Source organism: Oscarella lobularis, chromosome 3 (assembly GCF_947507565.1).
Source record: "Oscarella lobularis chromosome 3, ooOscLobu1.1, whole genome shotgun sequence".
Lineage (NCBI taxonomy): Eukaryota > Metazoa > Porifera > Homoscleromorpha > Homosclerophorida > Oscarellidae > Oscarella > Oscarella lobularis.
Window position 1 is genome coordinate 628,395 of NC_089177.1, and position 17,694 is coordinate 646,088.

Below are 17,694 nucleotides of genomic sequence, written 5' to 3' on the forward strand. Positions count from 1 at the left end.
TTCATGATTTCGAGTCGTGTCATAGACGCTGCCGGCGGCGCTGAAGTAGTCGAAGACGGCGCCTTCCGACTAACAACAATACAGGGTAGGGAAAGTGCCATGGGAAGTACGGAGATGAGACCGATAGAAAAGAATAGGGTCGATATGTGCATTTTGCCCGCGTTCAGGTACTTCTGCTCAAAGAGAATAATCTGATTGAGAAGGATAACGCCCACGCCGCCGACAAATCCCCAATAGCTCGACGCCAATCCGCTTCGTCGTCCAGCGCGTAGTAGGATGAACGTCACGACAAACGTTGCCACGAGACCGCCACATGCCACGACGAAGAGCGCGAGAGCGTAGGCGATTTGAGTCACGAGAGCGTGCAATTCGCACGCGCTCGCGGACAGTCCGGCGACGAGAAAGCCGAGAGAAACGAGCAGAAGCTGAACGACGGTCCACGCGCGTAGATTGCCACGTTCGATGCGATACGAGACGAAAGGAGAGAGGAGTGCGTAGGCGACGAATTGAGAGGCGAAGCCGATTGTCGTGATCGAGCCGCTCCACGAAGGACACGCTTTCTCGACGGGCTTGACAAAATAGCCGAAACTGAGCGGAGAGTTGGAGAAGAGGGCCGATAGAGTGCCACCGAGAAAGGCGACGGCAAGACGGACACTGTAAATATCACAATATAGAGAGTATACTGCTTTTAGAATCGACTTTGCCTGTCAGTGTCGGCGGACATCAGTCGGAAAAACAAAGCACGTGACTGGATGAGTGTATGAACGTACAAATTTATTGACTAAACAATTAGAGACCTTTGTTGAAAAACACATAGTCTATCTTGTTAGCTCGCGCTTTGAGAGCGTCTCTTAGCTCAGGTTCCAATTTTTCAACGGACATAGAGCTGTGTAGTATTGCATAGTCTCAATAGCGGAAATACTACAACGTAACTTACCATTGTTGAGGAAAAATTGCGCAGCAAAGAGGCACCATAAACGTCAGGCTAAAAAATTAATCTTATACTTAGATTAAATTGATCTCATTTTCAGATTACAAGACTCCGCATAATGACGTTTGAATAGGCATAGATAGCCACGGTCGTACGCTGAAAAAGGGCTTCCTTTCAAGATACTCCATTATAACGGGTATGAGAGCTAAATCAAAGCATTTAGAAAGAGGCCGAGATACCCGGTACACATACTCATTCCAGGAAATGCCATTGATATTCGCGAAAAGCAAACCTGGGCAACAGCTTTTCTAGTGGCTTTCTGAAAATCGATAGATACATTAAGCACATGTGCCATTTTCAGTTTCTCGCCACTTTCGATTTTCCCAATGGCTCTCCGTCTTCTGTTGTCACAGTTATGCCTTCCATCACCTCTCTACCCACACACAGTGTCATCGATTATAAGAAAAACTATTTCTACTTACTGCTGTCTCATCATAGGAATGTTGATGCAGTTGGCAAGAGCAACAGCAGCAAAAGGAACCCATCGTTGAAAAATAGTCGGAGCAGACTATAAGGAAAACGTAAGAGAGATAATGTAAGTTCACACACAAATGTACCCGAACAACATATTTGAATCCAAGTGCAGCTGCCGTGGCTGTCGTAGTAGCAGATACATAAGCCATAGCAATTTGCCTAAGGAGAATCATTGAGCGTCAAAAATTCAAATTGCTAACCAGACTTATTCGTTATGGATGATTTGGCATTTCGATTGGTATAGTTTACAACAGCATTAAAAGACTGATTAATAAACTGCCACAAGATGACCTGTGGAGTCGATCTAAAAAGAGAACTAAAGGGCACTTGACAACTTATTTCCTCTCTTAGACGGACTTGTAAAAGGCAAGCATGCCTCCAGTGATGAGCATTCCACCAGGAACTTGAAAGGACATTCTCCCAATCAGAACCTGTTTTTCGCCGGTGTCCGGATGAAAAGCGGAGTCGTACAACTTTTTGGCAGCCCAAAGATGGTTCTTAGTCGTTCCTGAAGGTTCGATTCCCTGTCTAAAGATCGCTGTGAGGCCCCAAATTCCCACTGTGTCCGGATCCAGACTACTTGTATTGCTGAACGAGTTTCGCCGCTTTTTCGAGCCTTTCGGTGCTCGCAAACAGCGTTCGCATGTCGGTAACATCAGCAAAGTGTCGTAGTCGACCTCCGAACTGTCGCTGATCCCATCGGGGTTGATCCAAGTCGATCCGAGACGACGCGGAAGTCATTTCAGAAAACGCTTACTGCTCGCAGACCCCGTATAAAACAACCCCTAAGTGTGTGCACTCTTGTATGAAAAATGCCTGGCTGCGTACAGAAACGACTCGCCAATAAAAAAAGGCGCGGTTTCACCGAGTTCTACAGCCTGTGGGAGGAGTCAATTACTTGCACGCGCTCGGTGGCACCACGATGGCGTCGAAGTCCACCACAACCGTTCTCTCGCCGTTTGCTTCTATGGCAGTTAGCATGGCGGCATCAGGAGTGACCCACGTGCTTCATCATCCTCTCTACACGCTGAAAACCCACATGCAGACCGAGGACTTCAGTTTCAATCGATTCGTCAGGCAAATTCAACGAAATCCTGTTCGATTTCTTTACAGTGGTCAGTATACGTGTATGAGCATAGTTTTGCAAGCTTGAAAAGCCTAAATATGATACCCTATGTATGGAAACTTTGTGTTCCATAGGCGTCATCGCACGCACAATAGGTATCATGCCAGAGAAGATGTTCAAAATGCAAGCCTGGATTGTCACCAACCGAATGCTCGAAAATCACTTAGATTTGGCCGGACTTCCAAAGTGGATCATTGCTGGCACTGTGGCTGGAATGGCAACGTCACTCGTCGCTTGCCCGTCGGAGCTCCTCATGGTTCAAGCAATGACGCAGGGACGACGCTTTGTTGATATCGTGAGAGAGCGTGGTCTCTTAGGTATTTATTTGGGTGCATCTGCGACGCTCTATCGCGATATTGGGTTCAACTGCGCCTTCTTTACCCTGCGAAATTGGGGCGTACATTTCCATGAGGAGTGCTATGGTCCGTGTTCGAGTAGTCTCCGCTTTGTCATTGGCGCAGTGGCAGGTACTGCATAATAGAATCAAGGAATGGCCTAATATTTTACTTTATTTATGACTAACTGCAAGTGAGAGAGGGAGCTAATCTATAATTCTTCTCCTGTCAGGTTGCTTAGGTTCAATTGTCGCCAATCCTTACGATGTCATTAAGACTCGTCTGCAGAGCGTTCCTACTGGTGCAGAGAAACTTAGTTGTCACGAGACGATGATGATTGTTGCTCGAAACGAAGGAGTGCTGCGATTGATGAGTGGGCTTGGTCCCCGATTTATAGTGATTCCGTCAACTATGTCACTTTTCTACGTTCTTCACGAAAAGCTAGAAGCAGTAGTAGAAAAATTAATACAGCTACCTGCAACAGAAAATAAAATGTAACCAATTAACATGGAATTATCCGGGACATCGTTCTCCTCTTCTCTCATCCAATCAAAGCCCTTACTGTACAAGTTCGAACTTGAACGCAACTCATGGCTTTTATCCGACGTCTAAACGCTCTCCTTTTTCTGCTACCCGCGACGCTATCATGGTGGCCCTTTCCAGACAACAGCAGAAACTCGAAATCCTCGCATGTCACGGAAGTCTTACCCGCTACCGTCAAATTCGAAATGAAAACGGCCGAAGAGAAGTTCATCGCCGAAGCTCAGACCTTTCTTCAGCTACATCCCTTAGACAAGTGCCTCCACAACGTAAGGAGACAGAGAATGCAAGCGATTCCCTGTGTGAACGCCTCTCGTTAGACCGTGGGTAAACTAAGGCAATCGTGCAGCGAAATAGGAGAAGAAGAACTCGCTAAATTCAGCGTCCTCCTTCTCAACTGCCAATCGGAAGCAGAAGGCAGACCAACGTATACGTGCACAGAAGAGATGGTGAGATTTAGAGAATTTAATTAATGAACAATCGAATAAATGTTTTTTTTCTATTTCAGTCGATGGCGGAGTGCACGCAGGATATGGATCCTCACACGTGGAACGCCTATCACATCATCAGCAATCGAGCCAGATCGGTGTGCTATGCGACGAGACAACAGCAATTTCAAATGAAAACGGAGAACGTTGTGAATCGGCTTGCCTCGTCCGCAGAAGATCAAATAGATAAAATGTGGAAATTGAAAGTGAGAATGGCGTATTCCGTATCAGATATTTCACTTTTGGTAATTAATTAATTAATTAATAGGAAGGACAGGAAAAAATTGGACAAACCGTTTCTGACACTCTTGGCATAATGTCCAAAGGGCAGGATCTCCTTATCGCCCAGCAGAGTCGATTGAAGCATTCCCAATCCGAAATAAGTCGCACAATGACGTCGAACTTGAACAGCTTGACGCGCGAGAAGAGCATGATTCAGTCCGGTCAGGAAAGGCTTGCAGAGATGACGGAAGACATACGCCGGCGATTGGAAAACGCAACTCATCAACTGGAGAACCAAGACGCTCACCGAAGAACCAATCACGGACAACTGATGACCGATTTGACCCAGCTTCGACTCAAAGCCAAAGAAGTCTGGGATAAAATCGGTAAGGATCCTATCCTATACACCTAATACGTATTGTAGCCAAAAGCCTTTCTTCTCTTCCAGAGAATAATACCAAGGAAATCGTTCAGCAGCACTCCGTTGCTCTTCTTCAGTATCAGGAGATGCTGGAAAATATTCAGCGGCTGAATTCGTCTCTTAATCACGTCTTGGGTATAGTTGGCCAGGTGGACAGTCAGATCGACTGGGTGGCGAGCCAACTGGGTGGAAATCGTGCTGATATTCAAGTGATTGCCATCACTGTCCAGCACGCCTGCTATCTGGTAATGGCAATGATGTGCGTCGTTTTTCTCAGTGCTCCTTGGATGAGTCGTCTTGCTCTCGTTCTCGTTGTTCCTCTGAATGCAATGGCTCAACTGAAACATCTGCCCTATTATATGGACTTTCGCCAGATGACCGTCACACTGGCAAGTATATTAATTGGTACGACTATGATCTAAATAACAAAGGGTAATTAAATAATTAATTTTTTATAGGTGATATCATTCTGAACTGGATTTTGAGTAGGAAGGAATACACTGCCTCACCTGGGCGACTGAGTTTGAAGCAAAGCCAATCTGAAGCTGATTCCTCTCCACCAGCAGCACCGAGAGACTTCAATGATTCAACTGTGCCGTGTCTTACTCCTGAGAAAGCGTCCACGCCTTTTGCCTTTCCTGCTTCAGATAGATCCTATTCCAAGTGCCAAGCCCTTACCAAATCTGGACTGCCTTGTCGTCTTCCTCAAACACCTGGAAGCACATTTTGCAAAAGGCATTCGCATAATTGAGACGACTAGATAACTTCGGTACTGTGTGCGTAGTTGTAGTGATCGGTTTGATTAGTCTTGATATTCATTTCAATAAACGATTGCAAATTTTCTTTCTTTTGCGATCCCAGTGTCATATTCGGTAATAACGCCTGCCTTGGACGACTTTGCGTTTCTATAGGAGTGACTTATCTTCAAAGTTTGAATAACATACTTATCGATCATGCTCAAGAATCCTTTAAGATGGAGAAAACGTACCAAATACCTTCCTCTTCGTTGTCTTGTTACCGTTAGTCAAAAGACATGTCCGCTACATCTCCGTTCCCATCATCGTCTTTGTCTTCATCGCTTCCGCCTTTGCCCTTTTCGTCGTCCTTTTCACGTGCAAATTCTATCAAATATAATACCAAATGAACTAATTCCATGTAGTCTCGGCTAAAACCTAGTTTGAATACAGCCTCTAGAGCCTTGTCTAGCATCTGAGCCGCAAACGTGTCGTTTCGCCTCAGCCCCAATGCCTATCCAATTGAACACCTACCTACTCATCAGCGATACTATACAGTTCAATCAATACCTTGTGGTACGCTGCAACCGCTTCTCCGTGCCTTTCCATTAGACTGTACGCGTAACCTAAGGACGTGTGCGTATTGGGATTCGTAGAGATAAGCTTCAGCGCCTCTTGATGGTACTGCGCTGCTTCTTCATACATTCTGAGTAGAGGAAAAACAGAGCAATTGCTAGATTTTAATTGAACACGCCGCCCTAACCCTAGTTTCCTACAACTGTGACCACAGTTGTTTAGTAGAGGTTCCCAGTGACCAGAAAGCTAGAGAAATATAGCATACACAAGAAAAAAACAAAGCATGCGCTTACTTTGCCTACAATTTTCTTTACTTTTTCCAACGCTCTTAGCAGATAGGATCGCCCTCTTGTGTACCTTGAAGGTGCCAATTCCGATAAACGAGAAGAAAAAGCGTTTCATATGTACCGTCCTGCTTGATGGTGGAGGACTCCTAACTCATGCAGCACATCAGGATCGTCCGGAGACAATACCTGAGCTAGTTTCACAGACTCAATACAGCTTGGTCACAATGGCGACAGCATTTCAATTACCTTGTGATAGAAACTGCTCTGCCAGAACCAAATCAATTTTTATGAACTCCTGACCGACGTAGAGCAAAGGAAAATGACAACTAGTAGAGAGAAAAAATAATTCTTCTATTAGATTTAACCTGATGAATGAGGAACATCAACTGACCCAGGCATGTGTTTCACAGCAACTTGATATGAAGCTATAGCTTGATCATGTTCACCCTATCAAAATTTGTTGAATTCCTCTCAACAAGAGAATGAAAATTTCACTTCTTGAGCAAAAGAATGACCTAGCGCTATCCAAAATAGTCCTAGCTGAGAATCAATTCCAATTGCCTTGCTAACGAAAACCAAACAACCTTTTTCCGATCTGAATATGAATTACTGCTATACTTACGTGAGAAATCGTCGCGCCAATTCCAGTTTTCCTGTCATCAAGTAGTAAGACCCGACAGCATACCACGAAAACTAAGTGCAAAAGACTATATATAGACTACTGTTACATAAAACAAAACGGTTGTATTCACAGCTTTCTCTGGGTCATCTTCAATAAGCTTGTGAGCAAGTAAAAAGAGATCTAAAGAAATGAAATATGGCCGCCAAAACAAACATTATTAGCAGCAATCAAACCATTGCTCCTGTTGAGAGCAACGAGACATGCCACGTGAACCGGTAGACACAGCGTGTGATAAGGATCAGCCAGAAGAACTCTAAAACCTTCTTATTATTTAAAAGATTTATGACTTTTGTCTCTTACCGATTCGTTAACGCTATAGCAGATTCCTGATTCCATAAATTATAGTCTCTCTGTGCTTGAAACACGGCTACATCCTAAACCAATTGGAATAGCAAATGTAGACAAGACAAAGAGAGTCTAGTTGCACCAAGCTGTTGGCTAATCCTTCTGGGACTTCAAAGTCTTCAGGACTACAAAACTAAGATTGCATAGCCTGAGCCAAGGTAATCATATGTGCGATATCAAACTACTTCGTTTAATTGATTATGGTAGAGGAGTCGAAGTGATTCCGCTTCTTCCTTGTCGACGCACTGGTCTTCGAAGGGAAGAGACGCCAGCAAAGTTTTTACTACATGGAAGCAATAATAAATGTTAGAACGTGTGGTGCCGAATAAAAATACTACATTCATTCATGGTGAGCAAATGATAAGAAACAAGTCTGGAAAACGCCTATAAAAGCACAACTGAAAATAGCTACGAAATCTCTGGCATTTTCTACCTCATGACAAAACACATCGAGTTGAAGAGCTTCCTTATAATTTTTCGCCGCATATTGCCGATTTTCTATCGCCTGGCAAGCGGTTCCACGCAATAAACAGATGGAACTCATGACCTTCGCAAGCAAAAATTGACTAGGGACCATTCCATTCATTTCCTTACATTAATAGTTGAACTGTCAAAACCAGCAAGGTTTCGAAAAGGCGATTCGGATTGAGAAGAAGCCACTAAATTATGTCCCCGTGAAAAAATCTATACAATGCCCTTCTACCTCGTAGGTTTGTATCAGGGAGGTCTAGAACATCGATTACGGCGTTCCATTCCTTGCATTTAGCCTAGGGTAGGAGAATGACCAGCGCACTCGCACATTTACGACTGCACGTACGTGGCACTTGGCTACGAGGTAGCGACACGCCAGAGCAGACTATACAGCACTCAGATGGTAAGCGAAGCGTTTCACTGATGTGTGCTTGCTCTTACTTCGATTAGCCCTCGCGATTTGATGAGGTGGGCAGCGCGACGATAGTTTCCGTCAAGAAATAGAGCCTGGGCGAGGCTCAAGACGTCCTGCAAAGCGCCTAAAAGTCTCTTAGCGCCGTGCACGGGCCTGCTTCGTAAAAAGAGTCTACCATTTGATAGAGAAATCGCCTTGTCCGCCCAAAATGCCGCATTTTCGAAGAGATTCTAAGCAGACAAGTCAGCAGGCAACGTTTGCAGATCCAAGGCAGCGCTATTACTCTTTCCAGACTATTAGAAACGATTTGGCGAACGCGAGAGAGCTGCATTGACGGCATTTGGTTTCACTACTTTGTCCCGTATAGAAACGCACGTGGCACACGGCCATTTATTCCCGAACTGCATGGGAGCAGCTCATGAGAGTGTATTTGGCTCGACATTTAATTTTTTCTACGTGCATACCTACATGCGCAAAAAAACAACGTCCAAACATCATGCACATCTACACGAGCGAGCTAGATAGATAGATAGATAGATAGATGTTTTATTTTAGTACGGAAAACCATTAGCTCAGAGGCCAATCTTCCTGGTACCGTACAACACTAGAGATAAATAAAGCCACTAAAATTAAATATATCAATTTTCAGAGTTATAAAATTTGAGTCTGATTAACGAGCGTTGTCAATCTCGAAATTGTTCTTCTAGAGTCGCTCCTTCGCTCAAAACCTAAAAGAAAAGAGACAATTTCTGCTCGATCTGTCCGTGTACGTACCTTTTTGTCCTGCGTTCGCATTGGCGCAATCCAGGCTACACCGCGCGGAGGTTCGAACGCTGAGTAGCCCAAAAATGGTTGAGAGCGAGCCGTGGAATCATAGGCTCAACCCGAACGGTGCGGCCTGGGATCGAGAACGGCTCTCCCACACCGTCCCCCCGACCGCGTCGCACCGCGACCCATAAGGGCCATAGTCTTTCGGTTAAGAGGAACCGAGACTACCGGGATGAGGGAGGGCGCCGAACGTGAGTCCGCACACAGCCAGAGGTCAACTTGTACTGCTTTGATTTTGGTTCTGGGAAAGTCGGGCTATCTTCGGCTCTAGGTCACTAAGCCGAGTGAGAAGCAGCCACGAGACACTGCGCGTTTCTTTGGCAGGAAAGTGACTGATCTGAGCCTGACGCCCACTCGGTATTAACGCGGTACGCCAGGCTTCGCGACCCAAATATTGTTCTTCTTTCTTATTCTTTTGTGTGTTATTAATTACAACCCAATCTAGATCCTCGTGGCCGATGGACTGCTCTATGACGTTTTCGTATTTCGATTAGGGATTCTAACGTTTAGACACATTTCTTTTCTCTACAGGGTGTCCTTATTCGCCTGCGTTTGTGATCGCCTTTATTTCCTCACTACTCGAAGCGACAAGAAGACAAGGACGATTCTGATTGAACCTCAGAGGAGTTTAGGATCGAGATAAACGCGATCGAGGCTAGCTGCTCACACGCCCACTAGGGTAGGCCTAGTAGTAGGTCTACCGACGGACGGAGATGTACGTAGGATGATGTTCTAAGCCGCATAGGTTCCAGTCTGTCGTCGTTTGCCTGTGATAAACAAACTAGCAAATTTATACTCGCATTATAAAGATCGTAGAATACGTGTATTAGATAGAGTATGGTTAGTTATACATTTGCTACAGTTTCTCTCGCCTTATCTCTCGTGTTTTCGTCACCATACTTATCCTCGAACTCTAAGAATCGTTTCGTAAAGATCTTCTTTGTTTTCCTCGAAAATTTTAGACACAGTGCTTGCTCAAATAGGCCTCTATAATATAAATCAAATATCCTCAGAAATGCAGTGCAAAAAAGCTTGAATTTCCACTTACCTAGCAGATGCCCAATTTTCCTGCTTGATCATAAGCTCAATGTAGGTATTCCACATATCGACTCTCTTCGGATAACTCTTCAAAATTCCGTCAAAAATGTTGCGTCCACGTTCAACATTTCCGTGCTCAAACTCCATGCGTCCAAATTTGGAAATCACATCTACGTCTAAAAGAAAATCAATAAAAAATCTCGAAAAATCTAAGCAATGAAAACCTACGTTCGTTCCGCGGAAGAACCTTCAAGCATCTTTGCAGCAAACTCCTCGCTGCTTCCGCCTTACCACGTTGCATGTAAAATATTCCAAAACGAACCCACACATCTTGATTGGTACTGAAACGCTTCAGCATCGTCTGATACAGCTTTTCAGCCCACTAAATAAAAACCCGCGTAACGCAGACTTTCTTTTCGAGGCGTACTCACATCAAACTTATTAGAGTCAACGTATATATTGACTAATTTAATGAAGACAGCCAGCGGATCGTTGTGCTTCAGAGCGGACTCAAACACCTGGAGCAGAGTCTCTTCCGTTCCATACAGATTCTCCAAGTTCATTAGTCCCGTCCAAATGTTCAACTTCTCTGCTTCCTCGTGAAAGGGTATCATTTTCAGAGCGCGCTGAGCGACGGCTCTCGCCTTGTCGAACTCGGCTACGTGCGTGTAGTGGGCCATGTACTGGAGCCACAAAACGGAACTGCTAGGATTCGAAGCCAGGCGGCGATCAAAGTCGTCTGCCGATTGAGGAGTCAACGTGTCGTCCATCAAAGCGTGTTCTTTCTGAAAAAAATCAATAACCATACATAGGTGATGGACTTGGAAACCCCTGAAGTCTAGAGCTACGCTTAGCACAGGGTCTCATGCTTGGAGGCGGAAAAGAGTCCCCTAAGATCGATCCCCTACTGTACCATGAAGACGTTGCGTTCGTCAGCGATTCGTTCGGCTCGAACTTGTCTTTTGGTGGCTTTTCTTGTAGTTGCCTGAGCAGTGCACTATTGTGTAGGACTACGTCGTCTTGGATTTAAACTTACATTTGTACTCTCTGATGCGGGAGTTGCGTTGACATCAGCGTTCTCTTCTTCACTGGACTTGGATGGGATCTTCCAATTGAACGGGTCTGATAACTGCAACGGAAATGCAATATCGGTTGTGCGGTCCTAAACTATGAAAGTACTTTCAAAGAAGCTTGATTTTCTTCGTCTTCTTCCTCGTCCTCCTCGTCCTCCTCGCTTTCTTCAGAGGTAGAACCATTTTCCAAAATATTTGAGTCCTCGTCCTCTTCTGTCTTGTATCGTTTAGATAAGCTCTCTTCCTTAGACCCGCTGCTTCGTTTAGCCGCTTCTGTCGGGTTCACGTGCGATATTTTGAGAGAAAATTCGACGTGTCCCGTTGACTCGTCAATACTTGACACGCAGTCATATAAAAATCCAAAGCAGATCTCGCGAACGCTTACCTCAATACTTTAGCTGTAACCAACTGCCCCAAATGAAACTTTTCTGTCCATTTCTTCACGAAACCGTCAAACAAGTTGGTAATCTTGACCCGACCAGTCAAATTTCTCCCAATCCTATAACAATTGAATAGAATAGCTCGCTACGACGCTTTACTGTACCTGATGAACACGCCGGCCTTTTCTGCTACAGTAGAAACATAGCCTCGAACAATATTTCCCACTTCAATTTCTAAAGTGGAACAAATTTCTCTGTCGACTACAATTGACTTTTCGCTGGGATCCACTCGAGATTTTCTCAATGATACGTCAAAATGACCCCGGTCATCAACTGATAGCAAGTAACATCTAACGTGCGTCAAAATTATTGAGACAGGCATCTTTGCGACAGCTACATTTTACCTAGCAAATGAGCCCTCGAGAATCTGCTCAAAGGGTTTTTCTGGATATTCGTCACAGATGTCAGTCAGCGCCAGAAAGCCAACATTTCTGCATGGAAGTTGGACACAGATTCCTTTCCCGGTCACTTCTTTGCCGAATCGACAAACCGTCACTCTACCTGGCTGACATGAAACAGAACCTACAAACCAAGTCACGCGAAAACATTTTTTCACCGCGGCTGCCTTTTTCACACCTGTTTCCGAAAGTTCCACGAATTCTTGCGTTCGATTGACATTTAGAACCTCTAGTGATAACGCTTGTCCAATGCTGAAATGAGACGTCGGAGAAGCAACGACCTACAGAGTAATAGGGAACCCTAACTCTTCTAAATCAGAAAGATGTGGCCGTGGATTGCCTCAGGATCCAGTGAAGAGTCGAGACAATGAACTTTTCCCTTCACAGAAGGCGTCAAGAGCACGAGGAGATGTGATTTTTGAACCTAAACAACAGTACAACTCTTCTCGGTATCCTAACGTTTGTACATATGCCGTCCTATTACCTGACTCACAATGCCAGTAACGGTATCGCCTTTCTTCGCCGTTTCTACGTAATCCTTGGCTACGAGAAGCTCTATCTCAGCCAGAGCGTTTCTCCTTGCCAAGGCAATCAAGCTAACCAAAACGCGAGATTGAGTGCTTAACGACCAACTGATATTCAAATCAACGCACCTTTGCCTCAGAGACACTTCTGCGACAGTGTGCTGAAGATTTTTCTGCGTAATAGCAAGTGATCTGAGAAGGCAAAACTAGGTGTGAAAAAAATACTGTATAAACGACATACTGATTAGTCCTCGACTGCCTGAAGCCAATGACAACGCCCTCCACCTCTTGCCCTTCCTTAAAACTTTCGAGTGGCTTACTTTCCTGCCCAATGAAGACTTTGAGCTTGCTAGGAAATCCAAGCAATTCACAGTCACCCACCGTCAACAGATTATCAGATAATTCTGTGGCGTGCACCCTCCCGTGCCAACGATCGCCCAATGAGACATTGAGCTGCAGCTGATGAACAGACTTGATCCTGAGAAGAAAATCCTATACCTACTGTACTTCATAATTTTCATTGCTTACACTGCACGAACTAAAGTCCCTATGGGCAAATTCGGCTTTGACTTAGACATCGTCCTATCGTCAAGAAGAACGATAGAAAGACGCGTAACGTCCGTTTCTTCACTGCTATTAACAGGACTAAGGCAAGAAGTCAAACGTGGCTTCCATCTACTCTCTAAAGGCGTTACCAGGCCACTTCGGCGCCCACGGTTTGACCGACGGCGTATTGCTTTCGCGCGGAAGCATTGAGATGCTAGCAAAAAAAAATAAGCCACCATACAAACATTTTGATACTGTCTTGTGCGTATACAAGTCGAGTTGGAGCAACGGCTAATAGGCGATTCATTCGCGGTAGAGAAACGACAAGATAGTCAGGGTTGACCAATTCGACGCGCACTTCAACGAACTCGCTAGCAGCCAATTCCTAAACGAGCTCCAATAGAAGAATTATGAGCAGAGTATGTCGCTGTAACTGACCTGTTTGTACTGAACTTCTCTGCTCTCTACGAGGTCCTCTTTCAGGCTTACATAGACCAAATTTTTCATCACGTCGTAGTCCAAAACTACTCCGACGACGCTTTCGCCACGTTTCATACCGTCTAGAACACGCACAGATACCGTTATGAGAAATATATAGCAAGAAAATCTGTACCGTTATAATGGCCAGGAGGGACAAATGTCTTGAAGGGATGGCCCCTCACTTTAAGAAAAAGTCCCAGATTAGATTTTTCACCTACCTTTGTACCAAAAAACGTCGTTCAATTCGCAATTTCATATTGTAAGCTTACTTTTCCCTCTATAACTGATCCGGCTGCCAATGATAGTAGAGACGAGACGATGCCTAAATGCTATTTACTACCAAAGTTGAATCTTCTAGAAGGTAGTGTACTGACTTTTTTCTTGTTGTAAAAGGTGTTTGTTGATTACGCGTTTCTCGCTTAGAAATGACCGTAAAAGGTCAACACCGGACAAGAATTTCCGATTCAATTTTCCTTCTTGCAAGTCGGATAGGCGAAGGGAGAGCAGAAAACGACGTTTCACCTTGTCAACTTCGACCACCTGCACACAGGAAAGGAAAAATGCGTGAGAAAAGGTGACATAGGCTTGCGTTCGCAATTTGCCTTGCAATAGAACGATTGACCCAATCGGCAGACGTCATTCGATGACGTGACGAATTTGTCAGCCAAGTACTAGGAGTAGAGTGAACAGACTTTGAACTAACAACAATATAATTTTACCTTGATAGGAGCAAGTCCAACTAAACCGCTGGAAAATCGAAGAAAGGCTCCATACGGCATAATTTGATGAATCCACCCTGGCATGACAGTGCCGACCTAGAAGTCATTGAGAAGACACCAAAAAAGATGTATTAGTTCAAACTGACTTCCAAATCATCGAAGTCAAGTTTTGCTTGATCAATGGCATTCTCTGTCAAGAGGCTCGGTTTCAAAGAAACAGTCTAAAACACGAAGTGCGTGAGCGACGAACTGTGAGAGCGTGGCCAGATTGCCTACTTTGAGGTAAGTTTGGTCTTGACAGATGATTATCCCATCGAGTCTCTGTTCCTTTCCGTCACTGAGAAACTTGGAGTAGGCGGTGAGAAGATGATGACAGTGATCCAAATGGTCCGACAGATGATGCATAGGAATGAAAGCCGTCGTTTTGTGAGGCAAAATGTCGACAGTGAGTCCCTTGTCAGACACGCCGCTGGGACAAACTTGCACCAACTAGAACAACACCAAAGAGATGTCAGAATAACGCTTCGTCTGTAACCCCGAGTCTGTAAAACGTCGAGTCATCAGATAGAAAGTGTCATTCACAACTTACTCAGAAGTCTAACATGTGTATTTTATGTGTATTGCATCATATGACAAAACGTGATTATAACAGGCGACCCGCCCCTTACCGTGCCAATAGGAGTTTCGTCCAAAATTTCCTACGCGAAATATGTCACACACTGTAGCAGAAAACAGCGCGACTACTGACCTTGCTGCTATCTGACGTTGACTTTGACAATTCCTAAGGAAATCAAAGATCTGATAGACTTTTTAGCCAAAGCGTTACAATTACTATATACGCAGTAGAAGGGAGAGCTTCTATCTCAAAAGGCATCGTGTAGGGGAAACTCGCGGCAGAGAATGGTCACAGCGTTCTCTCACCCTTAGAGAAAATCGAAGTTTCCCGTGACTAGTCGATATGACTCGGCATTGAACGACTTGACCGACACGAAAACAGCTGACAGGATCGTCGATGACGTGAAAGCTTGAGAAGAAAAAACGCGCAGAACGGTTCGAGTCGTCGTCGTCGAGAAGAAAGAAGAAAAATCACCTGAGTTCGGTTTTGTGTATGAGACCTTTGACGTCACCGTAAAAGGCAACAATGCAACCGTAATGTCTGACCGAGACAATCACTCCGTGGTAGAAAGCCCCTTCGAATGCGTCCTCCTTGTTGCAGAGAGGAGGTAGAGACGATTTCACGAGCGTCTTCTTGTGCGTGAGAAGAAGCTTGTGACATCTCGGTTTCACTTCCAAAACCTTTCCAAGACAAAAAAAAATGAAGCGACGCAAAACGACGACTCGACCTTGGTATTACGCACTCGACATTCGATTTTCTTTCCCTCTTTGAATTTTCGTTCGGGATGCTTCAGATGGACATCGGCTAAGTGCATCGACGGAATGAGTCCTCGAATATGCTCGGAAATAGAGACTCGAACGCCGAACGACTCGACGGACAAAACGGTGCCCTGGTAAATATTTACCTAAATCTTCTTCACACGACTAATGCCGTCTCTTCTTACCGTTACTATTGACGCAATTTTGATATCATCATAGAGAATGAAAGGCAGTTCCAGTACTGATCTGTATCACAAGAGTGTTGGCGCATCTCACGCTCTATAGAAACTCCGTCTGACCTCTGCATTGATAGAGTGACTACGCCATCCAAAGTATTGAAGCCAAGCACCCTGCTATCGTGCACGGTGCCCACTTTGTATTTTTTCCCTTGAATCTTGTCGATGTGACTGTCGGAAATTCTTCCTATCTAAAGGCACGACAAAATGATGCAAAGGAAGCGTTGGGCTTATTAGAATATTGCCTTACATGAACGAATCCTCTTTGGTTAGAATCCACTTGAACGACTAGTCCGAGATGAGGATCGACTTTCTCGATTTTGGCTTTGAGGATGGCCCCAGTAGAAATTTCGCCAAAAGCGTGAGCTTCGTTTGCGCAGAGATTCTTCTGCAGTGACAATCCCATCATTTTCGTTGTGGTGTTCACATACAATATACGGCCTTTGATCTATAGAAATAGATGACAGTAAAAAAAGTGATTCTATTGCTTAGAGCACCTTTTGATTTGCGTGATATTCATCTGCATTGATACACTGATCACGCAAATGAAGATAGCCAACTGAGCCAGTAAATCCGTCAAGAAATTCAACAAGCAAACCGTCAGGAGATACCTAAAATCCATTACTAATAAAAAATAAAATTTATACAATAAATGTTTGCTCACTTGAGTTACAGTTCCTTTTACCAGCATTCCAGCTGTGACCATTTCAAAAGAAACCATACCATCGATGTGCTAAACAATACACTTATTGCGTGCGTGCACTAATAGATACTCATAGTGTCACCCACTGTTATTTTGTTCAGCTCTTTTGAGCTGATTGTAACTGGGACAGTCTTCAGTTCAGAAGCCTTGTAAGGTAAAATAACGCAATTGATAATTTGTCCTACACAGAGAGATTTGCCTGTAGACAGAGACAAGCATCAACACACAGTAGCCCCAAATCAGAAAGCGCTCACTCTGATTAAACCGCTCTACGTACTCCGATGCACAGGCTGTAGATAGAAACCCGTTTCTCTCTGACGTCCCAAAGGAGACAATATAGCCGTGATCTTCAACGCTCTCAACACATCCAGACAAAACCTTCAAAGAATCAATTTCTCCCCTTTCCCTCTGTATATCTCCCCCTCCAACATACGAGACCAGGTCGAAGCAAAGACACCTTGCCAATGAGCCGTCGATTGACGTGCACAGGATCGAGTGTAAGACGAATTCGATGGTGACTCGACGGCGATAATTTCAACTCGAGAACGCAACATCGAACGAGGAGACCCACGCGTAGAATGTCAGCGAGAGACAAAACATCACCCTAAAACGTCAATAATTAAAAAATTAATTAATTAATTAATTAAAACAGTGAAACCTCTTCGTCTTCGTCTTCTTCGTCTTCGTCTTCGTTTTCTTCTCGCGACGATTTGTCTTTGAGTTTGCTCGTGAACGGCTGAGAAATGTCCGTGGCGTGAACGAAACCGCTCAGACCGTGCGGCAAACTGATCGTCGCGTCGTACTCTCGGACCTCTTTCACGGCACCGAGTAAGATCATTCCCTTGCTAAGTTTCTGCAGGCGCGAACACCGTGCGAATAATCGCGAGGATAAAAAGCGATGCTTCGAACTTTGAACGAAAGGGTCTCTAGACTTCGTTTCGGCTGCTTCGCTGCGGCGCGACTATCGTCGTCGTCGTTGCTTTGGGAAAGCGTTCGCTTTTTTGGTTTCTTCCTTTTTGGTGTCTGAGCGCACATGTCAAGCGCGAAAAGGGACTCGGCCTCGAGTTTTGCCTCTTACCTGAGCGGCTACGTCTCGTTCTGCCTCGAGAGTGGCCGAACGAATCTCTAGCGGTGTAAGAACTCCAGCGCCGCCACGAGGAAAAGCTTTCGCGGACATTGTGGAAGGATCGAGTGCGCTAGCCTTGGGGGAGCGCGTTCGCGCACGTCA

The 17,694-nt window shown here is 44.9% G+C and overlaps 5 protein-coding genes across 7 annotated transcripts; 2 read left to right on the top strand and 3 right to left on the bottom strand.

The window, feature by feature from the left end:
• Positions 1–753: 753 nt before the first annotated feature.
• Positions 754–2,222, bottom strand: LOC136185198 (sideroflexin-2-like). Its single transcript, XM_065972277.1, has 10 exons — positions 2,046–2,222; positions 1,823–1,993; positions 1,671–1,769; positions 1,549–1,624; positions 1,414–1,499; positions 1,304–1,364; positions 1,184–1,250; positions 1,037–1,136; positions 938–985; positions 754–886 (listed from the first exon to the last, which is right to left on the bottom strand). Exons 1-10 carry the CDS (start codon positions 2,204–2,206, stop codon positions 790–792), a joined length of 966 nt encoding a protein of 321 aa, XP_065828349.1. The 5' UTR covers positions 2,207–2,222; the 3' UTR covers positions 754–789.
• A 51-nt stretch (positions 2,223–2,273) lies between these two features.
• Positions 2,274–3,424, top strand: LOC136184365 (mitochondrial substrate carrier family protein X-like). Its single transcript, XM_065971254.1, has 3 exons — positions 2,274–2,580; positions 2,666–3,058; positions 3,159–3,424. The coding sequence occupies exons 1-3, from the start codon at positions 2,388–2,390 to the stop codon at positions 3,422–3,424; spliced, it is 852 nt and encodes a 283-aa protein (XP_065827326.1). The 5' UTR covers positions 2,274–2,387.
• Positions 3,425–3,496: 72 nt separating this feature from the next.
• Positions 3,497–5,439, top strand: LOC136185189 (protein brambleberry-like). Its single transcript, XM_065972267.1, has 6 exons — positions 3,497–3,735; positions 3,787–3,915; positions 3,975–4,160; positions 4,223–4,562; positions 4,625–5,002; positions 5,056–5,439. Exons 1-6 carry the CDS (start codon positions 3,517–3,519, stop codon positions 5,346–5,348), a joined length of 1,545 nt encoding a protein of 514 aa, XP_065828339.1. The 5' UTR covers positions 3,497–3,516; the 3' UTR covers positions 5,349–5,439.
• LOC136185185 (cell division cycle protein 16 homolog) lies at positions 3,940–8,462 on the bottom strand. 3 transcript variants are annotated; one of them, XR_010669498.1, is made up of 25 exons: positions 8,391–8,462; positions 8,283–8,337; positions 8,134–8,231; positions 8,039–8,077; positions 7,925–7,988; positions 7,816–7,880; positions 7,655–7,768; positions 7,560–7,605; positions 7,407–7,504; positions 7,304–7,354; positions 7,177–7,250; positions 7,050–7,129; positions 6,947–6,996; positions 6,817–6,887; positions 6,690–6,759; positions 6,586–6,641; positions 6,441–6,520; positions 6,316–6,385; positions 6,201–6,264; positions 6,095–6,153; positions 5,902–6,037; positions 5,770–5,845; positions 5,371–5,718; positions 5,107–5,310; positions 3,940–5,015 (listed from the first exon to the last, which is right to left on the bottom strand). XR_010669498.1 is itself a non-coding variant. In XM_065972263.1 (23 exons), the coding sequence occupies exons 1-23, from the start codon at positions 8,445–8,447 to the stop codon at positions 5,618–5,620; spliced, it is 1,674 nt and encodes a 557-aa protein (XP_065828335.1). In that variant the 5' UTR covers positions 8,448–8,462; the 3' UTR covers positions 5,022–5,617. The 3 variants fall into 3 exon arrangements, 1 of the variants encoding a protein (XP_065828335.1); XR_010669497.1 differs by lacking the exon at positions 3,940–5,015 and having other exon boundaries at positions 5,022–5,310; XM_065972263.1 differs by lacking the exon at positions 3,940–5,015 and having other exon boundaries at positions 5,022–5,718.
• A 1,219-nt stretch (positions 8,463–9,681) lies between these two features.
• On the bottom strand, positions 9,682–17,656 carry LOC136185174 (protein RRP5 homolog). The gene is made up of 43 exons (XM_065972249.1): positions 17,545–17,656; positions 17,376–17,489; positions 17,125–17,319; positions 16,900–17,070; positions 16,721–16,844; positions 16,553–16,665; positions 16,428–16,496; positions 16,261–16,374; positions 16,014–16,211; positions 15,827–15,954; positions 15,713–15,773; positions 15,512–15,658; positions 15,244–15,449; positions 15,075–15,177; positions 14,902–14,934; positions 14,822–14,851; positions 14,430–14,642; positions 14,300–14,374; positions 14,154–14,249; positions 14,037–14,105; positions 13,809–13,974; positions 13,704–13,756; positions 13,568–13,652; positions 13,393–13,514; positions 13,226–13,339; positions 13,104–13,168; positions 12,937–13,053; positions 12,790–12,886; positions 12,650–12,732; positions 12,538–12,600; positions 12,369–12,480; positions 12,225–12,308; positions 12,063–12,165; positions 11,831–12,008; positions 11,591–11,776; positions 11,432–11,545; positions 11,153–11,381; positions 11,010–11,102; positions 10,887–10,958; positions 10,405–10,758; positions 10,202–10,355; positions 9,984–10,149; positions 9,682–9,922 (listed from the first exon to the last, which is right to left on the bottom strand). The coding sequence occupies exons 1-43, from the start codon at positions 17,641–17,643 to the stop codon at positions 9,781–9,783; spliced, it is 5,310 nt and encodes a 1,769-aa protein (XP_065828321.1). The 5' UTR covers positions 17,644–17,656; the 3' UTR covers positions 9,682–9,780.
• Between the last annotated feature and the right edge of the window lie 38 nt (positions 17,657–17,694).

Excerpts from the sequence above, each read along its gene's own strand:
- LOC136185185 (XM_065972263.1), bottom strand. The coding sequence starts at position 8,447 with ATGCCGTCAATGCAGCTCTCTCGCGTTCGCCAAATCGTTTCTAATAGT. Across the intron at positions 7,881-7,924 it reads CCCTGATACAAACCTACGAG|TGGCTTCTTCTCAATCCGAA; the intron begins GTAGAAGGGCAT and ends GACATAATTTAG. Across the intron at positions 7,606-7,654 it reads TCGATGTGTTTTGTCATGAG|GCGTTTTCCAGACTTGTTTC; the intron begins GTAGAAAATGCC and ends GTGCTTTTATAG.
- LOC136185189 (XM_065972267.1), top strand. The coding sequence starts at position 3,517 with ATGGCTTTTATCCGACGTCTAAACGCTCTCCTTTTTCTGCTACCCGCG. Across the intron at positions 3,736-3,786 it reads TAGACAAGTGCCTCCACAAC|ACCGTGGGTAAACTAAGGCA; the intron begins GTAAGGAGACAG and ends GCCTCTCGTTAG. Across the intron at positions 5,003-5,055 it reads ACTGGCAAGTATATTAATTG|GTGATATCATTCTGAACTGG; the intron begins GTACGACTATGA and ends AATTTTTTATAG.
- LOC136184365 (XM_065971254.1), top strand. The coding sequence starts at position 2,388 with ATGGCGTCGAAGTCCACCACAACCGTTCTCTCGCCGTTTGCTTCTATG. Across the intron at positions 2,581-2,665 it reads TGTTCGATTTCTTTACAGTG|GCGTCATCGCACGCACAATA; the intron begins GTCAGTATACGT and ends TGTGTTCCATAG. Across the intron at positions 3,059-3,158 it reads TGTCATTGGCGCAGTGGCAG|GTTGCTTAGGTTCAATTGTC; the intron begins GTACTGCATAAT and ends TTCTCCTGTCAG.
- LOC136185174 (XM_065972249.1), bottom strand. The coding sequence starts at position 17,643 with ATGTCCGCGAAAGCTTTTCCTCGTGGCGGCGCTGGAGTTCTTACACCG. Across the intron at positions 16,212-16,260 it reads AATATCACGCAAATCAAAAG|ATCAAAGGCCGTATATTGTA; the intron begins GTGCTCTAAGCA and ends CTATTTCTATAG. Across the intron at positions 11,103-11,152 it reads AAAATCAAGCTTCTTTGAAA|TTATCAGACCCGTTCAATTG; the intron begins GTACTTTCATAG and ends TTTCCGTTGCAG.
- LOC136185198 (XM_065972277.1), bottom strand. The coding sequence starts at position 2,206 with ATGACTTCCGCGTCGTCTCGGATCGACTTGGATCAACCCCGATGGGAT. Across the intron at positions 1,500-1,548 it reads GATTCAAATATGTTGTTCGG|TCTGCTCCGACTATTTTTCA; the intron begins GTACATTTGTGT and ends TTTTCCTTATAG. Across the intron at positions 887-937 it reads GCAATTTTTCCTCAACAATG|CTCTATGTCCGTTGAAAAAT; the intron begins GTAAGTTACGTT and ends AATACTACACAG.